The sequence below is a fragment of the Callithrix jacchus genome, chromosome 8, assembly GCF_049354715.1.
Source record: "Callithrix jacchus isolate 240 chromosome 8, calJac240_pri, whole genome shotgun sequence".
In the NCBI taxonomy this organism is placed as follows: domain Eukaryota; kingdom Metazoa; phylum Chordata; class Mammalia; order Primates; family Cebidae; genus Callithrix; species Callithrix jacchus.
In genome coordinates, this window is record NC_133509.1 from 45,330,310 (window position 1) to 45,343,424 (window position 13,115).

Sequence of the window (13,115 nt, forward strand, 5' to 3'; positions counted from 1 at the left end):
TCATTCCACTGCACTCCAGCCTGAGTGACCAATGGATACTCTGCCTCAAAAAAACAAAACAAACAAAAAAGAGTGACCTTCTAGTTCTTCAAGGTATCTATATTGCTAATGGACCAGTAACTGGTGAAAAATGTAAGATCTGAGAAATCAAGTAATGTGGAGTAAAATTTAAATCATATGCCAGAAAAAACACTAATGAGTATTGATAACATAAAGTTTCTGGGTAAAAAGGAATTAAATAACCATGGTCCACTTTCATACCTCACTCTTAAAATAAAAAAATGTTTAAAAAGCCTCCATGTGCACATGACTAGGGAAGAAAGAAAAACCCAGAAGCCAAATACATCTATGTGATTAGAGCAAGAGGCAGAGGCACAGCTTGCTAAGAGCTAAGCCATGCAGCCCAGAAGAGCCCTCCATTTCTTCATATGCACTCTGTCCCATTTCCTTAGCAGTCGATTGGTGGACAGAATGGCAGGTGATACTGTAGCCACAGCAAATGTGGTTTAGCCTTAAAAAACAGCTTCCCACAAGTTTGTTTCTTCAAGTAATCAATGGTGACTAAGGAACTCTGAAAAAAAGTTGGCACAGCGACTCTCCTGGGTTTAGTTTTCATTGCACAAGGTTTGGATACAAAGCATAGCTGTTAAAGTTATCTCTGGATAGGATTCAGTGCTTTGCAGGGATAAAAGAAGAAGTAGAAAAAGGAAGAATTCAGCAGACACACCACACCTGAAATAAATAGGCCGGTTCAAGGAGAAAGAGAAAAATAAAGGAGGGCACAAGATTCCTCATTGTCAACAGGATTTGATTCCCGCCTTTACATGAACTAACTTCCCCTTCTGACTTTTGCTCACATTTACTGAGTGCCTAACCCTCTCAACTAGCAAATTCCTTTGCTCTCAATTTAGAGTTCCAAAATTTCCTCTCCAGGCATTTTATCTGACAGTATCCTCATTGACAGTCTCATTATTAAGAATTGGCATGCATATAATATTTTGAATTCCTGTGGGTCATAAGACTATTCATATGAACCAGGAAGAGACTGTTTAGGAAATTACTTAAAACAAGCTTATATGTAAGCTTTATTCATGAAAAGGTACCTAATCAAATCAATAAATATTTACTCAGCACTATGAAGGCAGGGTGTTAGGTAGTGAAGCACATCAAAAGACTACTTTCACATTAGAAAATCCCACATTAGGAACAATCTGCTTGACAAAGTGTGTGTGTGACGAGAACTGTATCTTTATTCAGTATCACAAAAGTAAAATAAAGTCTGTGGAAATGTTCCAGATTAAAGGAGGCTAAAGAGCCCTGACAACTGACCCAGAATAGATCCTGTACCAGAGGCAGGGAAGTGCTATAAAACAAATTATTAGATGACAAAATTGGAATATGAATATAAATTAGGATAAGATAGATAATATATTAATAAAACAGTAATAGATAAGAGTATTTTTTCCTTTTCTTTTTTTTTTTTTAAATATCCTAAGGTGATCAGAACACAGTTAAGAGCATTTTATCAATGTTAAGTTTACTGAAGTGGATAACTATACTATAGATATGTAAAAGAATATCCCTACACTTAGCAAACACACACAGGTGTATTCAGAGGTCATGACTATGCAACTTACCCTTAAATAGTTCAGAAATACAATTATGTGAACAAACATACACAAAAAATTACATAAGTATATGTATGTACATATATATACATTCACACATAGTGTGTGTGTACAGAGAGAGAAGAGAGAAAGGAAAAAATATCTGCAAGAAAGGGTATGTAGAACAAGAGAGGGTATGCGGAACATTAGCAAGAGGATAGGTAGAACAGGCTGCACTGTTCAATACTGCAGTCACTTGTCACATGTGGCTATGTGTACTGGAAACATGGTCAGTCTGGCTTGGTATGTGTTTAAATGTAAATTACACACTGGATTTCAAAGACTAATTACAAAAAAGTGTAGGCCAGGCATGGTGACTCATGCCTGTAATCCCAGCGCTTTAGTAAGCCGAGGCAGGCAGATCGCCTGGGGTCGGGAATTCCAGAACAGCCTGACCAACATGGCAAAACCCCGTTGCTACTGAAAATAGAAAAATTAGCTGGGCATGGAGTGGTGTGCGCCTATAATCCCAGCTACCTCAGAGGCTGAGGCAGGAGAATTGCTTGAACCCGGGAAGCAGAGGTTGCAGGGAGCTGAGATTGCGCCACTGCACTCTAGCCTGGGCGACAGAGTAAGACTCTGTCTCAAAAAAAAAAAAAAAAAAAAGTAAAATATCTGTTATTTTTAATATTGATTACATATTAAAGTAATATTTTAAATATATTAAATAAAATATATATTACTGTAATATTGGCGTTCAAGGGTTCAGGGTGCCCTCAGCTCCCCTGAGAGAACCTTTCTCCAGGTTTTTGGTCTCTTGCCCTCTCAAGAATGAGAGAGGCGACCACAGTGCAAAGCGCAGTAAATGCCAGACTCAAAAGTATTTGTAGAAAGGGATTTATTTTCCATGCGCAGAGCTTTTTGTAAAAAAAAATTAAAAAATAAAAATAAAGTGATTTATTTAGAGAGAGAGAAACAGGAGAAGGAGAGAGAAATAAACAGCCAACTCTCACACTAAGTGAGAGAATCCAGAAAGATGAATCCAGGAGAGGAAAGCAGCTTGCACACTGAGTGGAATGGAAAGAGAGAGATGGAGTTTAGCAGGGGAAGACAGGCTTCCACGAAGGGAGTGTTCGTGGCAGGGGACTCCAGAGGGAAAATCCAGGATAGAGAAAAACAGTTTCCACGAGCACCAGAGTGTTCGTGGAAGGGGATCCAAACATGGAGTCCAAAGAGATGTGGAAGAAGGGGATTTTTAACCTGGGAGGAACCCCCACTTTCTCTAAGACCCCTGGCCAATGAAAGAAGTTCCTTAGAACTTCCGCTGGAGTGACTGACTTTTTGTTTCTTCCCAAGCTGGCGAAATTTAAACATAAACCATTAAATCTCCCGGAGGGAGAGAGATGGGACGAGGGCATGACACTGGGAAATGCTTGCCCCTAAAATTACACCCCCTTGTGGACCCTGGAAAGAGAACACCTGCCCTCATTACCAAGGTTAATTTATTTTTACTTTTTTTTTTTTTTTTTTTTTGAGATGGAGTCTCGCTCTGTCGTCCAGGCTGGAGTGCAGTGGTGTGATCTCAGCACACTGCAACCTCTGCCTCCCGAGTCCAAGCGATTTCTGCCTCAGCGTCCTGAGTAGCTGGGATTACAGGCGCGTTCCACAACACCTGGCTAATTTTTTGTATTTTTAGTAGAGACAGGGTTTCAATGTGTTAGCCAGGATGGTCTCGATCTCCTGCCCTGGTGATCCACCCGCCTCGGCCTCCCAAACTGCTGGGATTACGGGCGTGAGCTACTACGCCCGTAATCCCAGCACTTTGGGAGGCCGAGGCGGGTGGATCACGAGGTCAAGAGATCGAGACCATCCTGGTCAACATGGTGAAACTTCGTCTCTACTAAAAATACAAAAAATTAGCTGGGCATGGTGGTGCGTGCCTGTAATCCCAGCTATTCAGGAGGCTGAGGCAGGAGAATTGCCCGAACCCAGGAGGCGGAGGTTGCAGTGAGCCGAGATCACGCCACTGCACTCCAGCCTGGGTAACAAGAGCGAAACTCCATCACACACAAAAAAAAAAAAAGGAAAAAAATGTATAATTATGTATATGGCTTGTATTATATTTTTATTGGCTACCACTGAGAGAGAGAGCACACAAATGAAGCAAAACGTTGACAATACAACAATAGATGCATCAGGGCAATAGATATACAAGTATTCTTTGTACTATTTTTCACTTTGCAACTTTTCTGTAAATTTGAAATTATTTCCAAATAAACATTTTTTTAAAGTCTAGTTTTACATCAATAATAAGCATAGATTAAAGACAGAATTTTGAAGATAGGCTCATATATCAATTTGAAATTTAAAACACACAGTAGGTTAGAACAGAAGAGATATTCTAGAAATGTCAAAATTAGAAATGTGCAATATAATCAGGGGATCTCACAGTCTGAGATGACACAACCAATACCATTATTCCAGGTTAGCAAATAATTTAGGCTGTGATAGCTTCAGGAAGGAAGTCCAACAACTATACTGACTCACCCCTCTGGAAAGAAGGCATTGATGATCCGGTCCCCCAGTGGGTTGATGGCAAGTTCTGGAATCCTCTGGAAATCTTCCCGGCTGCCAAGAGAATCACCTTGAGTTAGAGACCGTTGCCCTTAGCTTGAACTCCTTAAGTCAGGAGGTAATAGGGTGTAACCTAGCAAGAATATTACCTCCTGGAATTTACTTCTGTGGCAAATTATACCAAGTAACTGCAAAGAATAGCACTTTAATACCTGCCAAGTGTTTCTTGCACCAAGTCAGTAGTAGAAGCAGCCAGATTTGACTATGCTGCATTCCAGTGAATTCAGCACACAGATTACGTTAATAAGCCAACTTACAAGCAAATACTAAGCTGTCCCCTAGTAAATCATTCCTTGAACATTAGCATTTTGTACCTAGTTATTAAGTTTGGACAGTGAACAGCAAATGGAAAGTATCAAATACTGCAGAACTTGAATATGGGGACAAATACTTAGAGGAGTCTCCACATTCTTGTTAAGATTTAAGGCACTTAGAAAATGCAAGGAATTCTTAAGTGCTATTTACATCCAAGGAAAGAATGTGACAGCCAATTTATTTCCTTGTTCTGATTCTGACTTTTTCTCCATTTCCGTGTTCTGAGGACTAGGGCTATAGAAATATTTAACCATCAAACATGACATAAGTAGTCATCCTCACATGACTTAGGCAAGGTTATCCCGAAGCGAGTATCATCAGTTACCATGCATTGCATACACAGCATGTGCTCCTCTGTTTACATACATTATCTCATTTCTTCATACCAATATTTTATGTATACCCTTTTAGAGCTAAGGAAATTGAGAGTCAGGAAGATAAAGTAAATTGCCCAATGCCACAACACTTCTAAGTGGCAGAACTGTGATTTAAATCTAAGTCCCTAAGTCAAAGTATGTGTTCTTTTTCTAGAAATCACATTTCTTTCCTATATTTAACTTTTTTTTTGAGACAGTCTCACTCTATCGCCCAGACTGGAATGCAGTGGCAGGATCTCAGCTCACTGCAACCTCCATTTCCCAGGTTCAAGCAATTCTCTAGACTCAGCCTCCCAAATAGCTGCGATTACAGGCACCTGCCAACAGGCCTGGCTAATTTTTTGTACTTTTAGTAGAGAGGGAGTTTCACCATGTTGATCAGACTGGTCTTGAACTCTGGACCTCAGGTCATCTGTCCACCTCGGCCTCCCAAAATGCTGGGATTACAGGTGTGAGCCACGGTGCCTGGCCCCTTGTATTAAACTTTTTGGATGAAAGTTACTTTCCCCCAAATTTTTCTTTTCTTTTTCTTTTGAGACGAAATCTCACTTGTCACCCAGGCTGGAGTGCAGTGGCACCGTCTCGGCTTACTGAAACCTCCGCCTCCTGGGTTCAAGCAATTCTACTGCTTCAGTCACCCAAGTAGCTGGGATTACAGGCACTCACCACCCTCCCCAGCTAATTTTTGTATTTTTAGTAGAGAAGGGGTTTTACCATGTTGGCCAGGCTGGTGTTGAACTTCTGACCTCAGGTAATCCACCCACCTCAGCCTCCCAAAGTGCTGGGATTAAAGGCATGAGCCACCACACCCCTGCCCCCAAATTTTTAAGTATTTTTTAAAAACTTTCTTTGGTTGATGTCCTAGGCCAAGAATACAAAGCTGTCTACAACTTCTTTTTTATTTATTTATTAGAGACGGGATTTCACCATATTGGTCAGGCTGGTCTTGAACTCCAGACCTCAGGTGATCCATCTGCCTCGGCCTCCCAAAGTGTTGGGATTACAGGCATGAGCCACCACGCCCAGCCTCTGTCTACAATTTACCTGTGTGGTAGTCTTCAAAAATATCAATGTCATGGAAGACAAGGAAAAGTAGAAGATTGACTGGGCACAGTGGCTCAAATCTATAATCCCAGCACTTTGGGAGGCCGAGGCGGGTGGATCACGAGGTCAAGATATCGAGACCATGCTGGTCAACATGGTGAAACCCCGTCTCTACTAAAAATACAAAAAATTAGCTGGGGAGGGTGGTGCGTGCCTGTAATCCCAGCTACTCAGGAGGCTGAGGCAGGAGAATTGCCTGAACCCAGGAGGCGGAGGTTGCGGTGAGCTGAGATCGCGCCATAGCACTCCAGCCTGGGTAACGAGTGAAACTGTCAAAAAAAAAAAAAAAAGTAGAAGATTGTTCCAGATCAAGGGGGACTAAAGAGACATACAACAAAACCCAACACATGACCCTGCATTAGGAAAAAACCTGCTACAAAGGATATTATTCGGTAATACGTAAAAATGAAGCATGGACCATACATGGAGTATTACATAATGGCACTGTTTCAAAAATGTTAACTTTTTTGATTTACATCTGAGAATGTCCTTTTTATAGGAAATAAACAGTGAAGTATGTGACAAAATGTTAACAATTGGTGAACTGGCGTATCAGAATAAAAGTTGTCTTTATTGTTCTTGTAACTTCAAGTTCAAAATTACTTCAGGTAAAGTTAAATAAAAAAAAGATAGGCCAGGCGCGGTGGCTCAAGCCTGTAATCCCAGCACTTTGGGAGGCCGAGGCGGGTGGATCACGAGGTCAAGAGATCGAGACCATCCTGGTCAATATGGTGAAACCCCGTCTCTACTAAAAATATATATTAAAAAAAAAAAAAAATGAGCTGGGCATGGTGGCATGTGCCTGTAATCCCAGCTACTAGGGAGGCTGAGGCAGGAGAATTGCCTGAACCCAGGAGGCGGAGGTTGCGGTGAGCCGAGATCGCGCCATTGCACTCCAGCCTGGGTAAAAAGAGCGAAACTCCGTCTCAAAAAAAAAAAAAAAAAAGCTCTGGAACAATAACCCTGGATTCTAGTTTGTCTTGACCATTCATGGTAATAATTTTTTATCAATGAATGAACTAGAAGAAGCCATTCATAAGATAATTGGATTGCTCAAGATGATGAAATAGACAATTAACAAGGTCCTGATTATTAATTCAACAAACATGTACTAAGCTTTTATTACATAATTTATTCTATAAGACAAAGTCTATACTATCATCAAAACATAGCTCCTCTTGTCTGACAGAGGTCAAAAAACAATAACTACTCCCTTTTAAATTAAGACAAAGGCTGATTTGAATTGCATGGCTACATACCTCAGTTTAATGTCTAACAAGCTTAAGAAACTTCAGCAGAGAAAAGGCACAGTTTAAATACCAAGTGTAGTATCAAGCAGTGGATGCACAACCTAGCCTAAACTTCAGTCTCAATAAGGGGGTGTAGACTTGGACTTCCAATGTCAATAAGGACCTGTCCTTTGATACTATTTAAATTCAGTCTCAGAATTTAGATTGTATACATAATATGTGCCAGTCACCCAAATCGAGGGAATATTACTGAAAGTATTAAAGTTAAAAAGAAAGAGGGCTGGGCATGGCAGCTCAGCCTATAATCCAGCACTTTGAGGCCAAGGTGGAAGGACTGCTTGAGGCTAGGAGTTCTGTTTCCTTGGGAAACAGAGCAAGACCACATATCTAAAAAGTTTAAAAAATAAAAAAATTAGCTGGGCATGGTGGCGCGTGTCTGTAGTCCTAGCTACTTGGGAAGCTGAAGTGGGAGGATTGTTTGAGCCTAGGAGGTCAAGACTGCAAGAAGCCATAACATCATTACCCTCTAGCCTGGGTGACAGAGCGAGACCCTGTTTCAAAACAGAAAAATCAGGAAGAGTATAAAAAATAATTTGTCAACTGTTAAATAATATACAAACAAGTTATTACTGGTTGCTTTATAGCAGAATGGAGATCTGGGCAGTTTCTCTAAAACTTAACTTTTCAAATTTGCCCATCTACACATACCTAATAGAAAAAAAAAAAAATATATATATATATATATATATATATATGGCTAGGCATGGTGGCTCACACCTGTAATCCCAGCACTTTGGAAAGCCAAGGCAGGCAGATATCACAAGGCCAAGAGATCAAGACCCTGGCCAACCAACATGGTGAAACTCCGTCTCTGCTAAAAAATACAAAAATTAGCCAGGTGTGGTGATACATGCCTGTAGTCTCAGCTACTTGGGAGGCTGAGGCAGGTAAATCACTTGAACCTGGGAGGAGGAGGTTGCACTGAGCTGAGATCGCGCCACTGCACTCCAGCCTGGCGACAGAGTGAGACTCCATTTCAAAAAAAAAAAAAGAAAGAAAGAAAAATATAAATACTGCAAACTGGCTTAAAAACCACAAACATAAAATCCATCTGGCCGGGCGCTGTGGCTCATGCCTATAATCCCAGCTCTTAGGGAGGCAGAGGTGGGAGGATAACTTGAGCCCAAGAGTTTGAGATCTGCTTAGGCAATATAGCGAGACACCATTCTCCACAAAAAGGAAATAAACTTTTTGAAATTTTTAAAGAAAAAAAAAATCCATCTGAAATATAGATTTGTATGCATTCACTGAGAAACATATCAATATTATATTCTGTCTCATGGTATATCTAGGAAAACCTTCCTTGAAGATTTTTTGAGAAAAAGACAGTATCCCTGGTAGTAGTATAAAGTCTAAGAACAAAGCCATGTAAGATGGCATTCTTTGTGGCCAAGAAATTCCCAATGGGGAGTGGTTTTCCAGACATTCAAGGCATAGGGATGCTCTGAAAATCCAGAGTTTTTTTTGTTTTTGTTTTTGTTTTGAGATGGAGCTTCACTCTTGTTGTCCAGGCTGGAGTACAGTGGCACGATCTTCGCTCACCGCAACCTCCACCTCCTAGGTTCAAGCAATTCTCCTGCCTCAGCCTCGCGAGTAGCTAGGAATACAGGCGTGAGCCACCGCACCCAGCCCAAACCAGAATTTTTAGACTGTTAGTAACCAGACATGCCATCCCTCTACACTGCTTGACTTCACTGCACAAGTCCCTTCTCTAACATAGACATTCGGCCTCACAGGTAACTTCTATCTCAAGCACCCACAGGTTGTTGCTTTAGATGACTTACATAATGAAGAGATCAAAATCTGTTAATAGGACATACCCACTAGAACACACATTCAATTAAAAAAACACAGCTTTTTGGCCAGGCGCAGTGGCTCACACCTATAATCCCAGCACTTTGGTAGGCCGAGGCAGGTGGATCACGAGGTCAAGAGATTGAGACCATCCTAGTCAACATGGTGAAACTCCGTCTCTACTAAAATACAAAAAATTAGCTGGGCCTGATGGCGCGTGCCTGTAATCCCAGCTACTCAGGAGGCTGAGGCAGGAGAATTGCCTGAACCCAGGAGGCGGAGGTTGTGGTGAGCCAAGATCGTGCCATTGCTCTCCAGCCTGGGTAACAAGAGCAAAACTCCGTCTCAAATAAAAAAACAAAAAAACACAGCTTTCTATATGTAAATAGTATGACAGAGGTTAATCATATGGTACAATATATTTATTAACACTGCAATGACAATAATTTCCATTAGCTATTTAATCGGTATTTTAAATTAAATGGATCATATAGCTGGGCAAGGTGGTTCAAACCTGTAATCCCAGCACTTCGGGAGGTCAAGGCAGGCAGATTACCTGAGGTCAGGAGTTCAAGACCAGCCTGGCCAACATGGTGAAATCCTGTCTCTAATAAAAATACAAAAAAAATTAGCCAAATGCAGTGGCACATGCCTGTAGTCCCAGCTATTTAGGAGGCTGAGGCAGGAAAATCGCTTTAACCTTGGAGGCTGAGGTTGCAGTGAGCCGAGATCGCACCACTGCACTCCAGCCTGGGAGACAGAGCGAGACACCATCCCCCCCCGAAAAAAAAAAGGGGGATAATCTTGTTGTTGTTTTGATAATATAAGTTTTCCATAAAAAGTGCCTATAAATGTTAAAGCCAGTCTGCTAATTGGTTACTTTAGGACTCTAGAGTTAGGCTGGCTTATCTGCAAGGCTGCATTCTGACTTTTGGTTAAGGGTGGTGAGCACATACACATTTACCTCTTCTCATTCTCTAGCACCCCCTGAAATGTCAGCAAAAATGTACATATGAAAATATATCCACATTACAAATAATCAGGGTAGGAGAAACGCACGGACAAAGAGATTTTCAAAAAATCTGGAATTCAGAAAGTAGACGTAAGTTGGAGGAGAAGCTCGATGATCAGACTGTAGCAGGGCTGAGAGCCATTCTATGCTGCAGAGTCTCAGTGAGGCACCACTCTCAGAGTTGCCAGGTAAGGGAAGCGGTACTCAAAATAATTAATTCAAGGACCTTTTAAAGCATGGCCTGGCTGGGCACAGTGGCTCACGCCTGTAATCCCAGCACTTTGGGAGGCTGAGGTGAGTGCATCACAAGGTCAGGAGTTCAAGACCAGTCTGGCCAATATGGTGAAAACCCATCTCTACTAAAAATACAAAAATTAGTCAGGCACGATGGTGCACGCCTGTAGTCCCAGATACTCAGGAAGCTGAGGCAGGAGAATCGCTTGAACCCAGGAGGCAGAGGTTGCAGTGAGCTGAAATTGCACCACTGCACTCCAGCCTGGGCAACAGAGGGAGACTCCATCTCAAAAAAAAAGGGGGGGCATCTGCCCAAGGCTCCCAGCACCCATCCCAAGATTACAAAACAATATGTCCCAAGTATAAAATGGAGAACTGTTATAGAAAGAAACTGAAAGATCTACCTGAGCAGGACTTCAGCCAAGTATGGGAGATTAGCCCCCAGGAACATTAATAAGGACTAATAAGCACTAATTAGGAACCTAATAAGTAATCTAGTAGACATCTGATAAGTTTTTGCACCTGTAAAACAAAAATAAGCTACTATGATACAGCAGAGGTCAGAGAACAAGAAAGGTTCTTATAAAGAATATGATTGTGGACTTAAAAAAATTAAAAGTCCATCAAAAGGATTCAAACATAAATTCAATAATATCTTCCAGAAAACAAAGAAAACATCAAAGAGCCAGAAAATATAAAAGTTGAGCCATGGTGGTCCAACAGCCAACCAACAGGAATGCCATAAAGAAGAAACAAAGAGGCCAGGTGTGGAGGCTCACACCTGTAATCCTAACACTTTGGGAGGCCAAGCCAGGTGGATTGCTTGAGCTCAGGAGGCCAAGACCAGCCTGAGGAACATTGTGAAACCCCATCTCCACAAAAAAATACAAAAACTAGCCAAGTAGCTGGGACTATAGTAGCTGGGATCCCTTGCGCCTGGGAGGCAGAGGTTACAGTGAGCTGAGATTACACCACTGCACTCTAGCCTGGGTAATAGAGCGAGACCCTATCTCAATCAATCAATCAATCAATAAAAATAAAGAGGAGAGGAAATAATTTGTAAAATAGGAACAAAATCCAGGTGAGGTTTCTTTTCTTTTTTTTGAGACAAATTTTCATTCTTGTTTCCCAGGCTGGAGTGCAGTGACATATTGGCTCACTGCAACCCCCTCCTCCCAGGTTCAAGGGATTCTCCTGCCTCAGCCTCCTGAGTAGCTGGGATTACAGGCGTGGGCCACCACTCCCAGCTACCATTGTTATTTTTTTCCTTTCCTTTCCTTTTCTTTTTTTTTTTTGAGACAGAATCTCACTCTCTCACGCAGGCTGGAATGCAGTGGCACAATCTCGGTTCACTGCAAACCTCCACCTCCTGGGCTCAGCTGATTCTCCTGCCTCAGCCTCCTGAGTAGCTGGGATTATAGGCACATACCACGATGCCCAGCTATTTTTGTATTTTTAGTAGAAACAAAAATACAAAATTAGACTCCCAGGAACACTAATAATTAGTCCTTATTGGTGTTCCTGGGGGGCTAATTTTAGTGTTCCATGGGGGTTTCACCATGTTTGCCAGGCTGGTCTCAAACTCCTGACCTTAGGTGATCTACCCACCTCAGCCTCCCAAAGTGCTGGGACTACAGGCATGAGCCATTTCACCAGGTCAGTTTTCCTGCCTCAGCTTCCCAAGTAGCTGGAATTATAAGCATGCACCACCACACCCAGCTAACTTTTATATTTTTAGTAAAGATGGAGTTTTGCCATGTCGGCCAAGCGGATCTTGAACTCCTGGCCTCAAGTGATCCACCTGCCTTTGCCTTCCAAGTGCTAGATTACAGGCAGGCATAAGCCACCACATCGGGCCCTTACTTAGATTTTAAGGAGCAGGTAACACTGACACCTGGAAAGTGTTCAACCTTTCTGACAAGAGATAGCTCATTTAAAAAAATCTTTTCCTTTGTTTTCCAGCACACAGCAAACATGATAAAAACACACACATTTAGAAACCACCTACTTTCTACAGAGAAGAAAAGAACTCAGAACTAACATGAATTATATATATCCTTACTATATATACTTTATGGTGGTTAGGTCCGAATTTATGAGGAAAGTGTAAACTCAAAGGAATTTTTAAGTTTTGGAGCTGAAATCACAAATAGAGATTTCTAGTCCAGTTATTTTTCAAGTGCAAATTCACAAAGTTTTCTAAGTGTCTTCAACAAATGATGCTGGGACAAGAGGATATCCATATGCAAAAAAAATGAAGTTAGCTTCTTCTCTCACACCATATACAAAACCAACTCAAAATAAGTCCAAAGACCTAAATGTAACAGCTAAAACTATAAAACCCTTACAAGAAAATATAGGGATAAGGCTTTGGGACACTGGATTTGAAAATGGTTTCTTATATATGATACCAAAAGCACAAGCACCAATAGAAATATTAAAGAAACTAAACTGGCAGGGCACAGTGGCTCATGTCTGTAATCCCAGCACTCTGGGAGGCTGAGGTGGGCGGATCACCTGAGGTCAGGAGTTCAAGACCAGCTTGACCAACATGGAGAAACCCCGTCTCATAAAAAAAAAAAAAAAAATTTATAATTAAAATAAATAAATAAAAAATAAAGAAACTAGGCTGGGCGCGGTGGCTCATACCTGTAACCCCAGCACTTTGGGAGGCAGAGGCGGGTGGATCATGAGGTCAAGAGATCAAGACCATCCTGGTCAACATGGT

At 41.5% G+C, this 13,115-nt stretch overlaps 1 protein-coding gene across 1 annotated transcript in view; it reads right to left on the reverse strand.

The window, feature by feature from the left end:
• The window catches only part of CHP1 (calcineurin like EF-hand protein 1), a 49,534-nt gene that overhangs the window by 22,507 nt on the left and 13,912 nt on the right, over nucleotides 1-13,115 (reverse strand). The window contains exon 3 of the mRNA XM_035259796.3: nucleotides 4,155-4,235. Coding sequence (XP_035115687.1) covers nucleotides 4,155-4,235 — 81 coding nt within the window. The remainder of the gene's footprint in view (nucleotides 1-4,154; nucleotides 4,236-13,115) is intronic.